Source organism: Boleophthalmus pectinirostris, unplaced genomic scaffold (genome assembly GCF_026225935.1).
Source record: "Boleophthalmus pectinirostris isolate CB_2022bp ecotype Guang Dong unplaced genomic scaffold, ASM2622593v1 HiC_scaffold_16, whole genome shotgun sequence".
In the NCBI taxonomy this organism is placed as follows: Eukaryota; Metazoa; Chordata; class Actinopteri; order Gobiiformes; family Gobiidae; genus Boleophthalmus; species Boleophthalmus pectinirostris.
The window spans coordinates 2,990,746-3,011,829 of NW_026571095.1; the positions used below are offsets into that span (position 1 = coordinate 2,990,746).

The 21,084-nt window shown below is 37.9% G+C and overlaps 1 protein-coding gene across 1 annotated transcript; it reads right to left on the minus strand.

Moving 5' to 3' along the window:
• Window positions 1–2,225: 2,225 nt before the first annotated feature.
• niban1b (niban apoptosis regulator 1b) lies at window positions 2,226–20,709 on the minus strand. Its single transcript, XM_020917260.2, has 14 exons — window positions 20,559–20,709; window positions 18,561–18,691; window positions 16,878–17,009; window positions 16,152–16,269; window positions 15,125–15,286; window positions 12,256–12,371; window positions 12,063–12,167; window positions 8,427–8,589; window positions 7,020–7,201; window positions 6,167–6,310; window positions 5,969–6,079; window positions 5,241–5,348; window positions 4,993–5,104; window positions 2,226–2,964 (listed from the first exon to the last, which is right to left on the minus strand). Exons 1-14 carry the CDS (start codon window positions 20,611–20,613, stop codon window positions 2,528–2,530), a joined length of 2,076 nt encoding a protein of 691 aa, XP_020772919.2. The 5' UTR covers window positions 20,614–20,709; the 3' UTR covers window positions 2,226–2,527.
• Between the last annotated feature and the right edge of the window lie 375 nt (window positions 20,710–21,084).

Sequence of the window (21,084 nt, forward strand, 5' to 3'; positions counted from 1 at the left end):
TGCACAAAACAACCAACAAAAACAGAACACAACAAACATGGTACACATCTTTCAAATTCAGACTGATCAATGAACATCTACTACTTTTCTAGATAAAAAGCTCACACTGTAAAAGGAAAATGAAAGAGCAATACACATTTATTTCCCACTATCTTTATGTTGAGTAATTTGGACAAATTTTTATAAAGATTTAGATATGTCAGACTGCTTAAACATCACTTTCACTTTCGGTTTTAGAAAAAGGCTTACACTGTTAAAAAGGAATATATACAGTTGTCTCTTACCATCTTTATGTGAGTAGTTTGAAGTAGTTTAGAGTTAAAGTTATTTCAAGTTAAATTATTTGACAGTGGAGTAAAACATCTGGTAGTGTGGAAAAGCTAAATAAATATTGTACACCGGCCAACTTTCAACTTCAAAAACTTTAGACAGTGTATTGTGCACTCTCAAATCTGTCTTCTTTCTTTAAACATAATATTTTTAAAACTCTAGTCTGGCAATCATTAGTTACTGTGCTTTTTTGTTATTAAGAAAATTATCCACCTTTTTATCAGATGTTCCCCCTACTTTAAATCAATGCGAGTTCAAGTTTTGTATATCTAACCTTGTCTACCTTTTTCTACCTTTTTCTTTTTCAGATTGCCGCCATTTCCTCAAATCGTGCCTAAACATGAGGTCGTCTAAGCACCTGCCACTGCATCAGCTTCTGCACCAGCCCTGGTTCTAAAGTGACCAGGGAGCCCCCAAACCTGCCGCTGTAACTGGGGGCCTGTGGAAAAAAAGTGAACACATATATATAATACACATTTTGAGAACCTGCATTCTGGTCCAATACTCTTTCATTTTGTGGTATTCAGATTAATTACGTTTCTAAAATCAGAGGAATACATTATGGCATTTCATCATGTAATTTAGGCTTCAATCTGCACAGAATTAGTGAGAAAAATAGAAAACACCGTTCTTGTGGTGAGTGCAAGAGTGATTCTTCCATCTCCAACTGGTGCAAGGACATGCTTTATGATCTCTGGTCCGACTGTTGGATGCATCATCATCCAGAATTTGCAGCATTTTGTATGTGGAGCGACAAAAAAGCAAAATCCCGTTTGTTAATTGAGAGGTGCAGAAGACAAACAGACTGAGCTCACACTTTCTTGTTCTTGTGGTTTTACAGCAACATCACGTCTTGGTCTCTTTGCAGTGGAAGGTGTTTCCTGGTGAACAGCTGGTGCCTTTCACTTTGGCGTTGACTTTTTAAATTCATAACCAGGCTGGAGTGAGGGACCGGGGTTTTGTTTTGTTGGCGCTCCACATACAAAATGTTCTCTGCAAACTCTGGATGATTTAGACAGTCAAATGTTTCCTTTTTGGTCCTTCCTGTGGATCAATCTTGCCCATCGCCTTCACCTTTCACTATTTTTCAGTTCTGTTGGGAAGAGAAACAGTTTGAACAGAGGTTTGAGTCACACACATCTGATTCTCTTTGCAGTTATGAAGTTCGCAAGCAAATTTCTCGAGCCGTTTTCCGCTGTTAGGATCCAACAACCACACAATTACAATGTCCGAATCCCAAAACTAAAATATGACAATATCAGAACCAGAAACAAAAGTGACATGGTTCAAAAGACTTGAAAAGATCGACTTTGACAATAGACACATCCCACTGGGAAAACAAACATGGCGATTTGATGCTCACTTTTTCAGAAAATCCTTCCTAGTATGCATTGCGTGATGACCGGAAGTCCGAAATTCGTGATGCATGTATTACAGTCACTACCTGTGTAGGACAGTTGCAAAGTTACATAGCTCATTCAAGCAGTAAAGACAATCTGACCATAATGCAAAAAAAAAACCCTTTATTTTCATTAAAAAACATTACAAAACTGTCCAACAATTTAAAAACAATCGTAGGTTTTCCAAGCAAAATTGTTCTTACCATTGATTGAAATACACATTCACAATAATGTTATTTATTAATATACAACATGGTAGTTTTATTCAGTGTTGTCTGGACATGGACTTATCATCACCTCCACCTCTGTTACCTCAACGACCAGGTCTCGAATGCCAGCCACACTGTCCAGCGACTGCTCAGCACTATCCTCTTCTTGTATTTCTGTTGGCTCAGAGCTGACAAGTCCTTCCTCCATATTTGTATTATTACTGAAATTATCAGTTTTTTCTTCTTTGGCCACATTTTCATCATTTTTGTCCATAGCTGGTTCAACAACTTCATCACTACTGGTAATTGCTTCCTCTTTCTTTGAACCCACAGCACCATCAACGGGAAGTGAGTGGTCATTGCTTATTTTTTCTTCTTCACATTTCCAGTTTTCCATAACAGACCCCTTTATGTAGACAGCTTTATCAGGTGGATTGTTGTTGTAATGGTTCTGTAGCAACGCAAACTATAGCTTCACTCAAAGTCTCAAGAGTAATTTTCATGGGAAATTCTTCTTCGGACTTTGGTGATTCCGTAGTCTGTAAAGATTGGCTGACATCGGAATCGTCTGGTAACTTTTGTACATCTTCACACTTGGAATTCGATTTCAATTTCTGGCGTATCGTTTTGCGGAACTTCATCGAGAGCGTCTTCGAAACTTGTCAAGGATTCAAGGACTTCCAGTGGATCGTTATCGGAATTTTCCTCCCACATTTTGACTGATTCCGAGTCTGAAGATTCATATTTGAGCAAGTCCATGACGGGATCAGATGGAGTTTCGTTGGTATCCTCGGTTACCACAATAACAGGTGGAACAATTTCTCTCTCTGGTTCTACAGTTGGATTTTTGTCTGAATCTGGAGCACTTTTGGGAATAGTTGGAGGGACTTCCAAGGCTTGGAGTTCTGGATTGCTTGGTGTGGATGAGATGGAGGTCTGTCCCAAAAGGCTGTACTGACTAATGGCCAGGTCGGATGTGTCCAGTAACAGGTTGCTGCTGGTTTTGGACATGGCTTCCTGGAGAACTGCAAAAACAATTGAGATATAAGATGTCAGATAAAAGTCAACACAAAAATAACATTAAATCAGAAATGGAAAAGTACTCAGAATCTCTACTTTATATATATTTGTTCAAAATTCGGACAATGTTGGCGTCGATTCAGATGCCCTTTCACTCCTGTCAAAACTCTTCTGGATTGGGAATGGTACAAAGAGTAAGCTGATCAAAATAAACCCAGTAAGATAAATGAGTTGCCATCACCGGTGTTTAATCCAAAATTAAACCAACTTCACATGATAAGACTGCCACATATCCTTTTAAAACTGTAGGCTTCCAAAATGTACATACAAGTCAAGTTATGTTTTTGAGAGTAATATCTGCAAATACACAGCATTTGAAAATACAGAAAATGATATGATTCCTGTTTTGACGAGCCACTGTTGTAAAGTTATCAGGTGTGAGACCAAAGGTTTTAATCCTGATTCCTGACAAAATAACTTAGGTCACGTTTACACTGAAATGAATCACTGTATCACCGTATCGGAAACGATCCGCATCCAGACTAGGGATGGGCATGATTAATCGATTAATCGATAATTGATCATTAAGAATTTCATCGATTACGTTCATTTTAATCGACAAACCGAATGTAGGTTGCTTGTGTGTAGCGTGACCAAACAGGTCTGTACATGTGTCTCTGCACTCAGAAGGAGCGAGACACAAACAGTCGGTCAGTCTGCAACGCAAATGTGTATTTAACGATGATTTGTACAAGAAATTCCACGCTTTCCGTTGTGTTCGGGACAAGTGTGAGTCCATGTGCACAGTGTACAAAGCAGCACATATGTTTCGGTGTCCAGTGGGAAAAAGTTTTGCCAGGTGAGAGAAACGCAATGTGGATGATGAGTCCCCACCTCCCTCCCCCCGTACGGTGTCCTGGTTTTGACAAACGCAAATCTGGTCACACTAACCTGTATTCCACTGAGTCATGTCTTTTAATCCGACAGAAATTGAACCGCATCAGCGACACAAGAGCTGTAGTTTTATCTTCGCTTAGTTTCTACAAATTAGCGATGCGGTTTTAAGTTTCGTTTCTGTGAGAGTTGCACAAAACTGAATTAAACACATTATAATGTCAAACAGCAGATGTGGCTCTAGAGTGGTTACGGTTTATATGTCATAAAGTTGAATTTATTTTTGCAGATTAGTAGTGCAGATAGTAATAATAATGATGATCATTTTAATATAAACACGTTAATGATTAATCGATAATCGATCGTTAATTCTTCCGACGATCGATTAAGAAAATTTCATCGAATGCCCATCCCTACTCCAGACACGTCGTTTCTGTGTCCGCAAGTCTTCCCTATCCACACAGCTTTGAGCATATTTGTTTATGTTTTACAGAAACAAAACTTAAAACCACATGGCTCATTTGCATAAACTAAGCGCTCAAAAAACAGCTCACTATTGTGCGCTGATGTGGTTCAGCTTCTGTCGGACTAAAGGACACGACTCAGTGGAATCTGAGTGTTCTTTCTGTGACAGAGGGGTGTTCTGCTGATGGTGAGTCTGTTCTGTGCTTCTATCACGTTGGAGATGGTTCATGTTAAAGTTTTCAGAGATTATACGTCTGCAGGTTGTACACACAGACCGTATATATGAATGAACATATATTCTAGCCTCTTAGTGTTTTGGCGGTGAATTACTTTGCAGTGCATAGACCTACATCAGTGTATCAGTGGTTTCAGGTGAACACACAGTGCCAGATCAGATCTGTACTCAGATGAATTCGTGGGAGCTGGAGGCACCAGATCGTTCCGTCTCTGGAGCCGTTTTCAATCAGATTAGTGTGAACGAACACTGCATCCACAACCAAAATCACTCAAATATGTACTAGTGTGGATGGGGCCTAAAATGACTAGAAAAAGTACTTGTTTCTATAGAGATGGATGTTTCATGTGATAAATGTCTCCATGGAGAGAAGCTGGCAGCTGACCCTCCAACAGAAAAGTTACAAAGCACAAGTTTAAGCAATACAGTCATCATTTACCTTTTTGTATCTCTTGGGTGAGGAGGTTCGTTAGCACGTCTTGGTACACGTTCTGAACCAGGAGGAAGCTGCTGAAGTCTGAAAAGATATACTGTTCAAACTGCTGCAGCTCCTGGAAGCACAGAGCACACGACGTTACAGACTACATCAGGCTTAACTTCTTAACATAATATAGTTGGTTTAGTAGTTAATTACAGTTGTTTTAAATGTTTAGTTACAGTTGTTTTAGTGTTTAGTTGTGTCCTCACATTTTTCCAGGAGCTGTCCACTCTGCGGGTCAGTGTGGGGAGGGTGATTTGCAGCAGGGCCTCCTCGTACAGTCTCTTCTGCACCAGTCTGCTGTCATAGTCCAACTGCTGCTCAGCACACAACATGGTGGTACACACAAAATAAAGGCTTATATTAAGTTAACTTTCTTTTGTCTTACACTTTTTTAGTAATCTAGCCAGCAAGATGAACTGGCTCCAGCTGTTGCGATTGCCCGGTGAACCATTCAGATCAATCACGGGGCAGTGTTGTAGTTTGGGTGGAAGCTAAAGGCAAAGCACCCAAGTGAACCAAAACAAACTTGGTGTCACTGAGGGACGTACTTCATTTTGTGCATTTGTGGATGGGAAAGACAGCTGTGCTTTTCTCTCAAATGGATATAGCAAGTTTAATTTCTCCACTTGTTCCACTGTTGTGACGCTCTGACCAGGTTCATATTCAAATATTAGTCGTGTTGTTCTTTTCTCAAACACATTCAGTGAGAGCCATCCCAGATCAACTCAGACAGCTATGTTTATCTAGAGTGGACCAGGTGCATTTGGTTAAAATGTACTGTAATCCATCACATCACAATAAAGGAGCAGTAGTTTTACTCTTATAAAAGAAAAAAGTACAAGCTAATTTAAATGTTACATAATCATTGAAAAAACACTGAGTAAACTCTGCACACATGTGTGAATAGTTAAATAGCATTTGGTTTTGCATTTACCTTGAGCACTCTCTCCTTGGCGCGGTCTGTCTTCACACTGTACTGGTCCGGCTGCAGTCTGGCTGAGGTCCGGAGGAACAGCTCAAACGTGTAGACGGCACTGTCCAGCAGCTGGAGCACAGGATGACTTTAGCACATGTTCACTGAGGTGGAAAGGGTCTATTAGAGCTGTGAGCATGAGCACACTGTACACTGTACCTTCTCCATGTCCAGATGTGCCCAGAGGACCAGCCGCTCCGTGCTGCTCAGCTCAAATCTCTGTCGAAGGCCAGACAGGTCCTCCTTCAGCCTCTCCACCTGTTGGTAACACTTCTCCAGACCTGTAGTAGTCAGTGAAGAGACCTGAAGCAGAAAAAAACATATGCTGTCAAAATATCACTAAATGTTCATGTTTTACCAAAGCACTGAGCTGCTGCTGTGAATATTAATAACAGGACTATAGTGCACTTTTTTCAACTAAATCTGAAGCTAAACATTTATAGAAGTCAGTTACATTTACTCAGGGAATATTAATTAATTTAATTGAATTAATAAAAAAATATATTGTATTTCACACTGTATTTAACATGTGTGATTCAAGCAAAATAATTTTGAAGTAGTAGTACTTGAGGATTTTTGACAAAGCTTCCAATGACGAGTAATTAACCAAAATGGATGAGGGAATATTAAAGTGTCTTGCCCCAGTACAGATATAATGTATGTGTCAGTACGTGACAAACTCTATTTCTATACTGACACTTTCTTTACCGTGTGGCCTTATATGTGTGTAATCCCTTCAGTGGTCCAGGTAGGGTGCATAGTGGTCCATGGGTGTTTACCATATTCTAAAGACATTCAGGAAAGCTTCATTTCTGTCCTGTGAATGGGACTTTTTAGTATCAGTACCTGCTCAAATGAATATCTAGTTTGAATACTAGTTTTAGTATTGATTTTTATCAGATTTTCAATCCTTTTGACAATCCTACTCCGCACAGGTCTATACTTGAACGTCCAGATGTCCATATCCTCACCGTTCACCTTGTATGGAACATTTCGATCCATGCTTGCTTACCTTCTTGGTGACTTGGGTTCCTCCTCCTCCCTCTTCCAGAGCAGAGTCTATCTGAGCCTGTAGAGTCTGTCTCATCTCTTTGAGGGCCGGCCCGATGTTTTCAGTCAGAGCCTCCAGGACTGAGGGTAGGTATGGAGAAATGAACTCACTGCACACACGTTCAGCTTCCTCCCTCACACAACCTGAAAACACAGCAACATTTACAGCTCAGTCAACCTGACAGAAGGCTACTGAATATTATTTATCCCATTTTAGGTATTGCCTGTACCTTAACTTAAAATTACATGTGGAACTATAAATAGCAGAGGTTGGACCAAGTCGTTGTTTTGCAAGTTTCAAGTAAGTCTCAAGTCTTTGACCTCAAGTCCAAGTCAAGTCCCAAGTCAAATACAGGCAAGTCCAAGTCGTGTGTCAAGTCACTGGTCCATAAGTCCAAGTCAAGTCCAAGTTGTCTGCTTTGAGCTTCAAGTCATTTCAAGTCTTTAAACCAAAGTTCCAAATATATCTTAGATTTTTGGAAATTATATGAATTTTAAACTAAATTGTACTTTAAAAATCATAGTATATTTATGAGTATTTATAGAGTATATAAGAGTTGTAGAAATGTTCATTTTTCCTTTTTAAATGTCTGGATTAGATCTTAGTGTGAATCAGAATCAGTCAGAATAGAAAGAATTCAGATTTAAAAGTGCTTCTTAAGTCTTCTCAAATCACAGGCTACAAGTCCAAGTCAAGTCCCAAGTCACTGACCTTCAAGTCCAAGTGGAGTCCCAAGTCTTAGTCCACTTTATCAAGTCAAGTCTCAAGTCCTAAAAACAGTGACTCAAGTCTGACTTGAGTCCAAGTCACAACTTGCAAGTCCCACCTCTGATAAATAGCTTCATTATTAAATGTCTTGAAACAAAATGCCAGCAGAGGGCGCAAGAACTACATCTGCTGGTGTACGGCTGAGTGGAGGAATTAGAAATTAAAAAATATTTTGAGAAAATAAATAGATTTAAAAAAAATTACATTTTAGTGTTACTATTCTGATAATAATATCAGATAAAGATAAAATATCACAATTAGACAATTATTTACAATTACTGACCCCATTCTCTTTCATTCACATTGAGTTACAGATCAAATTCCTCTAGTTTGTGACCAGCTTTAGGAAACCAGAATTTCTCAATGATAAAATAACGAGATAAAATAGCAGTTAAAATGTACTTTTTGGAGCACACTGAATTGAAATTTCCTACTTTTGCTTCTAAAATTTTCACAAAATGACCTCAAAATGAACACTTTTCATTCAGTTTCCTGTTTTGTTTTGTTTTTTTCATTTTGAGGATTTTTTCCCCATTCAGAAGATGTTATATTTTGTTTTAAATTGGCAACTCATTTTTCACCGTAGTAGTTGCGTGGTACCTTGGATCTTGTCGAGTAGAAAGCTCTGAGATGCAGTGATCTGGTCCAGGTTGGCTCTGACCAGACCTTGATTGGCTGAGGCAGACGCTCCAGACTCCGCCCTTAGAGCCTCCAGAGCGGGCTTCAGCTGCTCCAACACCACGCTGTACGCCGCGTGCACCGTCTGACAACACACACACCACCCATGTCACACTACTAGAATATTTAAAGAGCCCATATATTCTGATCTATGTTATAATGTGGTTTCTCATCACAAACAGACCTGGAGTTGTGTTTTGTTTCATTCACACGTTTCACACACAAACCCTGCACATTTACGCTGAGTTGTTCTCTCAAACGGAAAACACTCTGTTGCACCTCGTCATGTGGTGATACAAGAAGTGCCACTGTGTTTTTAAACTCCATGCAAATAAATAAATAAAAAGAAATGCCTTAAGGATTATGCTTTGAGATTGTGACGAATAGTGAAAGATGATGAAGGAAAATGATGATGGTGAAAATAATATTGGTTTAATTATAGGGACTAAAAATGTATTTAAAAATGGTGAAGAAAAAAAGTGCCTTTAATTTTGATTTGGGTTATGATTTGGGTTTGTAATAAAAGACAAAAAAAGAATAGAGAAAATGATGATGGTGAAAATAATATTAGTTTAAGTATAGGGACTAAAAATGTATTTAAAAATGGGGGTGGGGGGAAATGCCTTTAAAATTATGATTTGAGTATGTAATAAATGACAAAAAATTATGAAAGGAAATGATGATGGTGAAAATAACACTGGTTTAAGTATAGGGACAATTTTCTTTTTTTTTATTTAAAAATGGGAGAGGGAAAAGGGAGAAAGAGAGGAAATAAAAAGGAAGAAAAAGAGAGAAAAGGAATTTCAGTTGTGAATTGGCCACAGTGTGTCAATGTAGCGGTGTGTTTATGTTGCACTACCATATTACTTTTGTTTAATTTGGCCAGATTTGTGTTAGTGTGTGTGGTCGGAAGGAAATGGGGGTTTTTTGTTTTTGTTGTTGTTTTGTATTTGTTGTGGGTGTTGCTATATGTTTTTGTCTTTTGTTTTAAGCTGATTATTGTAATTATTAAATGTTGATCATTGTATTTTTTTTTAAATGTTATATTCTGTTGTCCTTAATAAATAAAAAAAAAAAAACTCCATGCACCTTCACTGGAATCATTTGAAGGAGCTCAGCCTTGGAATTTGCCGTTTCTACTGAACTAAAGTTAAAGGGTAGCTGTTAATTTGAAAACGATCACTACACGACAAAAGAGCGTGGATTATGCTGACAATAATAATGCAGAGTTACTCAAACATGTGTGAATGAACCAAAAACAACTCCAGGTCTGTTTTTGGGGAAGTAACCACATTGCAACATGGCTTAAAGCTCACACAAATCCATTTTGTGTAATACAGAACCTTTAACTACTTGTGCATTTTTGGAGCAGTGATTGATGAGAGAGTAACTTAACAACTACATGGGAAAATGTAAAGTAAACAGACCAAGTGTCGACCTCAGAATATAATCTACCATCAGTTAAAGGCAGAGAATGTAGCTCGCGGTCATACTGGTTTCGAAAAAGTAGGCTACAACAATCACGACTGAACTTGACCTGAAGACGGAGGACACAGTTTTTCTCCTTCTCAGTGTATACCTCACGTGAAAGCTCAGAACCTCCAGAATTCTCTCAAAGAGCTGCAGAGGCTATTGGTTTATGACTTGCTGCAGGTGATGAGGTTTAAGTAGCAAGGATTCAGATCAGAGAGAGCCCTTCCTGTTCAGTTTTGAAACTAGGAGGGTAACGATATCAAAGTCTCACGATACGATATTGTCATGGTATGAACCTCACAGTACAAAATTTGTTGCGATATCGCGGGAAAGCTCGCGATATTATGACATTCTACATAATAACAAGACTGACATTATGCTTTGACCAGTCATTTGCTACAACATTTATTGTCATATTCTAGGGATGTAACAATATCCAAATCTCACAGTACGATATTATCACGATATGCATCTCACGGTACGATATTTATTATGATATTTTGAAGAGGGTAATAATTAAAAATGGGACAGTTATTTGCTTTTAAAATACCATGACAAGTTTTTGGTGTGAATCATTCCTGTCATAATCCCAAAAATACAAGTCAAAAACATGTTGTGTTTCATGTTGTTTGCACTGAAATGAATCATGGGATATGTAGTTCCTGATGTTTATAAGCTGTTGCTACTATAAAACTATGCATTTAAGCAAAATAACTTGTGATTCTATATATTGAGACAGCCCATGATATTATTGTGAGACTTTTGATGATACAATATTATGATATTTTGGTTATTGTTACATCCCTAATTGAAACTAAGAACCCAAATGAAACTCAAATCAAAGACACATGTGAGGCTCATTCTGGTTTTGGATACAATAATCGTCTTGAGAAACAAACACTAAATTAAAACAAACTTCTTGTCCAAGTCCAGTTGTTATCAGTAAAAGCTATATTTGATTTGAACATGTTTACCTCGTCTCTGGGACACATATAAGTCATATTTAGAAATGTAAAGGACCTATTTTCTGAGCTGTAATAAAGTTGTTTCCTCATTGAAAACATAAATAGAGTTGTGACAAACAATCCATCCCTTCCTTTACGAAAATACCTTGGTAAATGACCTAAATGTGGCAGTTACCTCAGAGTTGTGGTGAAGTCAGTGATGTGCAGCCATGCACAAACCACTTGTGCCAGGTTTTACTGTGTAATGGTATTGCTTCATTTTATTGAGCCCATTAGGACAGATACAACCATGAGCAGTACTTTGTGTCAGATACTTGCAGCTGCACCACAGGAAACGCTATCAATAGAAGAGCGTCCGCTGACACATAAACCAATGTACAACTTTTTAAAGACACGTGGGCTGAAACCCTAAATGCAAAATGTTATATTCAGTATCTTACTATCCATCATTGGTTCAACATTAAAGGTTTTATCTTACACAAAACTGACTCTTATGAGCTTTAGGCCATGTTATAATGTTGTTACCACCTTAAAAACAGACCTAGACTTGTGTTTTGTTTCATTCACACATGTTTGAGTAATCCTTTATCATTAGTCTGTTCACATCTTCAAAGCTTAAAATGCTATGCTCCATTTTATGATGTCATGAAGTGATAGTTTTCAAGTGAACAGCTCCTTTTACCTTTTGTTCAATTGTAGCCTTTGGTGTTACTTTTGTTAGTTCAGTAGAGAGTGGCAATATTCAATATTCGAGTAAAGGTTTTATTACTTATTTAACATAATATGATATTTTATTCGATTCAGTGTTGCACTTTCTGTACGCTATTATGATATGACATCACAAGGTGGAACAGAGTGTTTTCTGTATGAGAGAAGAACTCAGTCTAAATATGCAGAGTTTGTGTGTTAAAAATGCGCAAATGAAACAAAACACAACTCCAGATCTGTTTTTGATGAGGAAACAACATTACATCATAAATCAGAAAGTACCGTAATATTAATATGGGCCCTTTACGCTACCAGAAAATTCTAAGCTGTGATGATGAGGTTATCCTCAGCTCTATATGATTTCAATACACAGGCCTGCAGTCCAGGAGATAGAGAGGTTCCTGTCACTTACTGCTAACCACAGTCGAATCCTCTCTGTCTTCTTGCCTTTCACTTTGTTTTGTAGCTGGCTCTGTAACCACGGCAACACTTCCTCCATAAACTGGGCAGCCAGCACCTGTTATTGTAAATACACACCAGAGGTCAACGGAAACCCAGAGTGTGAGTGACTTATGAGTTATGATATGGTAATAACAAAAACTGACTTGTTCTTCAGAGCCCAGCAGTATTTCCCAGCATTCATAGCAGTTCTTTTGTTGTCGGTAAAGGCGCAGAGCGTGGATGAAGGCTTGGCTCTCGTAGGACGCATCAGACCATGGATCTTTGGAAAGAACATACTCTAAATATACAGTAAGTGTGCTTGAGTCCACATCGTAAATGGCCTGACAAGTTTACTTAAAGCTGCACTATGGAACTTTTGGTTGGGAGTTTGTCACCTGCTTGTTTCTGTGTATGTCACTGCTCTGCCTGGAATGTTCCACAGTATGACTTTAAACAGCTCTACCTTACATTTATTCAATTACAGGTGGTTTTATAGCTCAAAAACACAGAGAAAAACAAACATTCTGACTGTGAGCAGGATCGCCTCTCCACAGATATGATTTGTAACTTAGTCTGGTTTGGTCTCCATGAAAATAAAAAAGGTTTAATATCATATGGTGAAATATTCCAGACAAAACAATGGCATCTCCATGGAGACAAGCAGGTGGCACAGATCACCATGTTACCTTTTTACTGTTTCAAAAATGCTATACTCAGTGACAACTTACTCTCAAGACAACTTATTAACGGGTCATTCCACACCAAATCTCCGAATGGCCTGCTCAACCAGCTCAGATTTGACTGAAACAATTCTAGGAGGTTCACACACTTTCCAAAAGGAAAAGTCCCAAATTTTAGCTCCCAACTCTTTATAGTTTTGTCATTAAAAAATATTTTGTCAACTCTCCCCTGACCTGTTTTGAGCAGAGTTTTCCAAGAAGCCACTTTCAGATTGCTGTATCTAAAAAACTATTTAATATAAGTGTTTTCTTAGCTAAAATACAAAGTTCACAGCCTGTGTGGGAAGGTGTTTGTTCAATATCAAACCTCTGTCTTTGAAATTGCACTTTACACAGTCCTTCATTTGAAAAGTTGAATTTTCGAGCAAATTTAAGCCTCTAGAAAACTGTGATAAATCAAAAGCACATGTGTAAAAGTCCAGATTCTACAAGTACATTTGCTAAATTTTAACCCTTGAACATTTGACGGACCAACCTTAAATAGTTTTTTAGCAATCTGAAAGTGGTTCCTTGGAAAACTCTGCTCAAAACAGGTCAGGAGGAAGCTGACGAAATATTTTTTGTGTGAAACTCCTACAATTTTTTCAGTCAAATCTAATATGGTTGTGCGGGGGCATTCGGAGAGGTGGCGTGGAATGACCCTAACATGCCTTATAAGTTGAGTCTCTCTTGCTCTCCATGCTAAGTCACTCCCTAATCAGAGTGCTATCAAACCAAATAAAACTACTGCACATTGTATCAGGTTTGTCAAGTTGTTGTGAATAGTTTTGTGTCATGTTTTTGTATATTTATGGAGAACAGTCGTGTGGGAGCATGAGGGACGTAGACAGAATCTTATAGCTAACCGTAAGGAGGGCTCGAATAGGGTCCAAGGGAGATTGCTAAATGATTCAACCATGCACGGATGACAACTAAAACCACTTCAGGTGTGTTTTTGATGAGGGAATTACATTATAACATGGTAGAAATCGATTTTGCATAGTACCCTTTCTTTAAAAACACTGCATTTGACATGATTAGTAGTTAGTCAACATAAAATTCAGTCAGTTCTTTTGAAAAATGTGCTAATTTCCTTTGACTCATTTCATTTCATGACTGTCTGAGGAACAGAAAGTAGCTGGATGACCACATTAGTATTTTGATCATACGAAAAGCAGGAAGATTTCATCATAAACATTTTCATTCTCAAAACCTCAAATAGTGAATTGGTTTATCTTAAGTCTATTCTCAATCAAATAATATGTAGTTTGGATGCTTCAGTATATGTGCACATTACAGCACAAGGTTGTAATCAGTTCAATTATTTGTATTTTTTAGGCCTTCATTTTCAGATTGTGCATAGCGCTGTGGTTTGTAGCACATATCTAAAATCACACCATTAAAGCTGTGGGGCTGAGATCACGTCCTGTTCAAGCTGATTATATGTAAACCCCAACAGCAGGCCATATTTATTTTATGGTTAAAATATAATACATTTTAATCTTAATAAAAGTGTCTCATAGAAAACTTGTCCAATAGTTTTTCATTTTGAGCAATTTCTTTCTGTATTATAGGCTGTGTCTTTTCTGCAATGGAAGCAAAATAAAATGATTCTTTAGTTCAGTCGGATTTACTGGACATATTTACTGTGTTTTTATTTTCAAGCAGACCTATGATGCAAAAATTGACATTTTAGAGCTTTTCCCCTTACCATTTACCCTCTCGAAGTTATATTTAGTGTGATTCACACATGTTTGAGTAATCTTTAAACTTTCATATTCAAGACGTCATTGTTCCATTCAACCCCCGTTTTCACTGGTGCTAGTACATGCCCACTGTTCTGTACTTACTTCATTCTCCAATTTTATTTTCTTAATCTGCGATACATGCAGGTTTTGGCAATGTTGTTATGATAATTTTGAACCAAAATTGAAAAAACAAAAAACAAAACTGCAGATATCCATTGGAGGTATTGGCACCCATTGGACACCACATTTTTTCATCCAAATTATAGCATAATGACCCACATTATAGATATATATCATAGATTATAACGATATAACAGACACAAGCACAATATGTTTTCTTTAAACCATTGGCGCTTTTTGGTTTGGACTTATTCTATATCTTCTAAATAAGATGTTCCTTCATTTTTAATGTTACTGAGAAGAGCCATTGACTCCAATTAGTAAAAGAATTTGTTTCTGATCACAGGAAGTACTTTTTTTTTAAATCTCTATAGCAACTGCTATAAACAAAGATCAACTCATTGGTGCATTTGCGTAACACAATGTAGGTGCATGTTTGTGGTTACCCAGGCAATGGTGTCGGATGCACGACTGGAGGGCAGACAGGAAGTGATGTTGCTCGCTCTCATTTTGAAACAGGAAGCGGTAGAGGGCGGTGTGAGGCAGGTGTAAGAGCACAGCAAAGCCCTCAGGAGACGAGCTGGCCCCAGACGAGTCCTCCTTCAGTCCTGACGACAATGAAAAACAACGATCAGTTAGTTAGCTACTGAAAACTGTGTGTGCTAACTGCAAATGAAAGAAGGCCATTTTTGTTTAAAGATGCACCCAAATTATTGTAAAGTATTAAATATTACAATATTATCCAACTTTTTTTGTCTTTTTTTTTCATTAAAGCATTATGCAAAATCGACTTTATGGAGCATTTAACCGTGTTACAGTTGTTTCCTTTCACCATTTGCTCACTCAAAGTTGTTCTGAAGTGATTTGTACATGTTTAAAAAATCTGTAGTAGCTTAGTTTCAAGATGCTATACTCTCATTTTCACCATCCCCGGTTTACATCCACTGCTCTGTACTTTTGTCATTCTGAAATTTGATTTTCTTAATTTAATTTCTTAATCTGAATTCTTAATTAATCGATGGTAGGCGTGGGATTCCGCAGCGTTGCGGATACAAACATCTGCTACTTGCTGACGTGATCTGCAGATATCCACTGGAGGAGCAGACAGCTTCATGGCTCTTTGTTGTGATGACGTTTATGGTGACGTTAGCTCCCATTGAGTACCGTGGTTTTCCAATGCAGAAGTCAGAGGACTTGTTTCTTTTATTAAGTCGTTTTAGACCACTATTGTGATTTAAAATGTCCAAATTATAATATAATGATCCACGGGTGTTACAGATTATAACTATATAATCAGACACAAGCACATATTTAGTCATTATATTTATGTGTATATTATAAAGTATTCTTAACAGTACTTTTTTTTCCTTTCAAAATGTTCGTCAAGTAAATGTATCTGTTGTAAAATAAATATTGTCACCCCAGTCTTTGTGAACTCAGTGCACACGTTGTAACTGTACTTCAAATACGCACCATTGAGAACTCCAGAACACGCTTGGTCCAGTAGAGTTTGGGCTTCATGCTCAGAGATCAGTGCAGTGCCCCCTACTGGCTGAAGGACCAGTTTGGCAGCAGCGCCTCGAAGAAAAGTCTATATACAAAACAAGACATTATTTTAAACTTAGAGACAGGTTATGGTTGAAGTTAGTGTTAGACAAGTGGCAAAGGTTAGAGTTTGGTGAGGTTTAGGAACAAGATTATGTTAAGGTGAAGAAAATGCTAGCTAAAGTAACTTTAAAGGTATACTGCGTAACATTTCTAGTGGAGCACTACAGCACTACGCTACATTACAATTCAGAGCTGTGAAGAGGCGCCCCTATTGTCAGAAGAAATTATTACAATGAGATATTTTCGAGCAACTGAAACACCCGTAATGAATAAATGTAGATATGTTTAATGTCATACCATGAAACATTCCAGGGAAAGCAATAACATCTCCATGGAGACAAGTAAGTAGGTGACCCTCCACTAGAAAAGTTGTGCAGAGCACCTTGTAACAAATGTTTCCCACACCTACCTACCTATCTCAACTTAAACCATAAAATAAAACAAAAAAACAGCCAAAAGGCCTTTTCATAGCAAGAAAAGCTAACACATCACCGTGACAACCAAAGCTGTGTGATCACCATGTAGCACTAATCAAACAACATGCATCAAGTCATTTACTGTCATGTTGTAAACTGTCTGCACTCTGGTCACCTCTTGGCTCTCGTGTATTTCCACACTGTAGTTTTTCTTGAGCACCACGTATTTCTCTTTGCCTTTGCGGTCGTCCCAAGAGGAGAACCTGGCTTTGCCCTGGAACAGCACATCTTCAGGATCCGGCCGAGGCTGGAAACAACAAACACATTCTTAAAGTGTCTTCATACATATTTGTGTTGAATGACCTGATAAGCATCATGACAAAGAAATATGATGCAAGTGAAGTGCCTGGCAGAATGACACAACAACATTTCAGCAACACATTTCATTACAGTATTCAGTATTATTTTCCAAAAATGACATAGTGTTATCTCTTAGGACAATGGCAATGGATGATCGGCTGCTTTTGTGCTACCTGCCTCACACACTGACCTGTTTTTGAAACTTAGTTTTTTAAGCTTAGTTTTTAACACCCTGTCATGGGATTTAAACCAACTAAAAAGTGCTGCATGTGCAGTTCAAAGGACACAAGTGAGGGACTGTTGGATTTTGCGAAATGAACTGTTTGTTTTTCCCATATCCATGGAGACTGTGCAAGAGCCGAGCTAAGGAGTTAGCTATGGGCGTTTGACATGCAAGGGGCTTTTTGCCCCATATGTGGCAGCAAATCTTGCAGATCTCAGAAGACCTTCTAGAGCAATGGTGAAGCATTCGACAGTGCAGCCAGTGAAGGCCCATTGCGGCCGCAGAGGCAGAGGTTCCAATTCTGGGCCCTAAGACACCAGAGCGGTTAGCCCCCCCTCCCTCCCCCGCTGTCTCCTCTGTCCACACTGAACTGTAACACTGAGTGCTGTTGTTACACAGAGCCATGTGCTTCGTTAGATGACTGTTAGGTGGAGAGCTGATGGTTTGTCAGTGGTCTCCCCCCGTTCATTGCCCCATGTATGTGTGAATTCTGATGATGTGTCAAAGGATTTGTAAATTTAGGAACTAAGCTGCTTTTAAATATGTACTTCCTCCTTTCTCAGGAAATAAGATACCCTCACTTTAAAAATGTTTGTGCCTAAAATTTATGAAATATTAAATAATAAAAACATTCTCAGACAATGCAAATTCAGGAGCTACTTTTTTCTTCTTTTTTTTTTTTTTTTTTTTTACATAGTATCCACATGATGTGTGTCTTTGTATTACTGGGTTTTAGACAAAATCTTGCTTACTGATTTGTTACAATGTTGTTTCCTTCTCAAAAACATAGTTGTGTTTTGTTTCATTCACACGTGTTTAACATGCAAACACTGCAGATTTATTTAGAAGTTCTTCTCTCAAACGGAAAACACTCTGTTCTGATGTCGTGTTAATACAGGAAGTGCTCCACTGTGTTTTTAAACTCCATTCACCTTCACTAGAATCATTTGGATTATTTCAGGCCTGGAATTTCTGCTCTCTACAGAACTAAAAAGGTAAAAGGATCTGTTGACTTGAAATTTACCACTACATGACATCACAAGGTGGACAGAGCATTTTGAGCTTTGGGGATGCAGACTAAAAATGCAGGATTAGTCAAACGTGTGAATGAAACAAAGCACAACTCCAGTGATGTTTTTGAGGAGGTAAAAACAATATAACACGGCTTGAAGCTCACAAGAGTCAGTTTAGCGTCACATAGGACCTGTCCTTTCTAGTTTGCAATAGTATGAACTGACAGTGTCCAGTGGTGTGACTGACATGTCCTTATCTCACCCTTTGAGTCAGTAACAGTCCTCTTTCCTGTTTCTTTGACTCCACCTCCTGTTGTAAGTGTCCGAAATAAGCTGCTGGATACTGCTGACGATAAAACTCACTGAAACTCTGGAAGGAGCTCTCCACCAGCCCTGCAAAACAAAACAAAATACACTTATAAATGGACTTTCTCATTTAGATCAATTCTAATCCTTGATTGTAGTGTGAAATTATTTTGTTAAAGGTCCTATATTACACAAACTGTATTTTTCTGAGTTTTAAGCCGTGTTATAATTGTTACCTCATTGAATTCAGACCTGGAGTTGTGTTTTGTTTCATTCCCACATGTTTGAGTAACCCTTTATAATTAATCTTTCTATATCTCCAAAGCTGAAAATGCTCTGCTCCACTTTGCTGATGTCATGAAGTGGTAGTTTACAAGTTAACGGTTCCTTTCACATTTTCAAAACACAGTGGAGCACGTCCTGTATTACCACATGACATCATTAGTTGGAACAGAACTCAGCTTAAATATGCAGGACGTGTGAATGAAACAAAACGCATCTCCAGGTTTGTTTGTGATGAGGAAATAATTATGGCAATGAAATAAGATGACATCAAAAAATATCTTAATATTGGCATTTTAAAGTCACAAGTTTATTAATATACAACATAAACTATACCAAAACTATCCAAAAGTAGTATAAAGTAGTAGTAGTGTAAAAGTAGTATAAAATCCAAATGAATGTGTGTGAAATGAATGAATGAGTGGACAGAGCAGGGTGGTTTGTTTAGTGCTATCCTTTGGATCTCATACCGCAGCGACTCAGTTCTCAGAGCTGAACTGATGGGGCAGCGTAATGGTTGGAAATAGCAGTAATTACATTCCTACAGATTACAGACAGGAAGTGCTCAGCTGATAACGCTATAGGAATGCTCAAAGTCACATAGAAAAGCAATATCATAAAATAAAATATGAGTGTGTATTTAGGTCTGTATTAAATCCCTCTCTTGTTCCATTTGGGAGGTGTTGTCGTGTGGGGAATAGTCACTTATACTTACTTGAGTCATTTTTTAAAATAAATTGTACTTTTTAGAGTACTTTTCTAGCAGCATACTACTTTGACTTGAGTAATATTTTTACTGAAGTAGCAGTAGTTTTTAGTAAACATTTTGGTTACTTTGTTCTTTCAAAATGATATGCTCAACAAATTTTAATTTGAATCACTCTGAAACTCACTGATAATAATATGCACACTTGAAAAGATGAAGTGGTACACTATTGGTTCAGAGGTTTACTCAAAACACTCCAACATTTTTTCTAGCTTATAAGTTACTCATATCTAAAAGTACTTACATTTTTCTCTTTATTATTTTTACTCAAATCAGAACTTTTCCTAATCACACCTGGCAAAATCTTAAGGCAGGGCGCCGAGTGTTCCCCGTCACACTGGTTGAAAACCATATAAAGTGAATCTTCTACATAATGACCTTTGCCAGCTCTGATGCTCTATATTGCAATTTTAATTTAAAGCACCCATATTACACAAAATTGTTTCTTGTGAACTTTCGGCCATGTTATAATGCTTTTACCTCCTGAAAAACAGACCCGGAGCTGTGTTTGTTTCATTCACACGTAACACATTTGATTTGTTGATAGTCTGTTATTAGTCTGTACATCTCTAAAGTCCAAAATGCTCTTTTCCACCTTGTGATGTCATGAAGCAGTGGTTTTCAAGTTAGCAGCTAACTTGTTAATTTTAGTTCAATAGAAATGGGCAATTCCAGAATTGAAATTATCCAAATGACTCAAGTGAAGATGTATGGCTTTTAAAAACACAAAAACACAGTGGAGCAGTATTACCACATGACATCACAAGGTGGAACAGAGTGTTTTCTATTTGACAGGTATGTTTATGTTTTTGATGATTAAACATTATAGCATAAATCAGAAAACAGCAAAATATGGTCCCTTCAAATAGAATCATTTTAAAATGTAAATATCAGGTGTGTTTGTACCTTTGATGTGGCTGGCCTTAGCTTCGTCCAGCAGTCCAGATGAAGACGCTCCCATGATGATCGTCTGAGTGAAGTGGAGCTGGGTTGAGGTGACTGTACACAGGAAGCACTGAGTGAAACATGACAGCTAAATACATGTGTGCACAACCCATTTCCTGTGGCTTCTCAAACTCCATGTGGTGAGGAGACTTTTTTTTTTTTTTACCTCAAAGTAAACGTCTTACTAATGTCAATAGTGTCACGGGCTGAAAGAGCGCCCTCTGCTGGTACACTTGGACACTGTGCGAAGAAATTAAGCAAACTTAATCCTGGATACTAAAGTTGTATGATCAAAACTACAGATACTAATCGATGCAAAAGCTAGTTTTGAAACAAAATAGCCATGTGAGCAGGTGTCAGTACTGAATAACTGACATTCACAGGACAGAAATAAACCTTGAAGAGCTTTAGAAGGATCTGGAGCTGTATCAGAAATTTCAGTTAATTAATGACTTTTTAACTTTTTACATTGTACATTTAATCCACA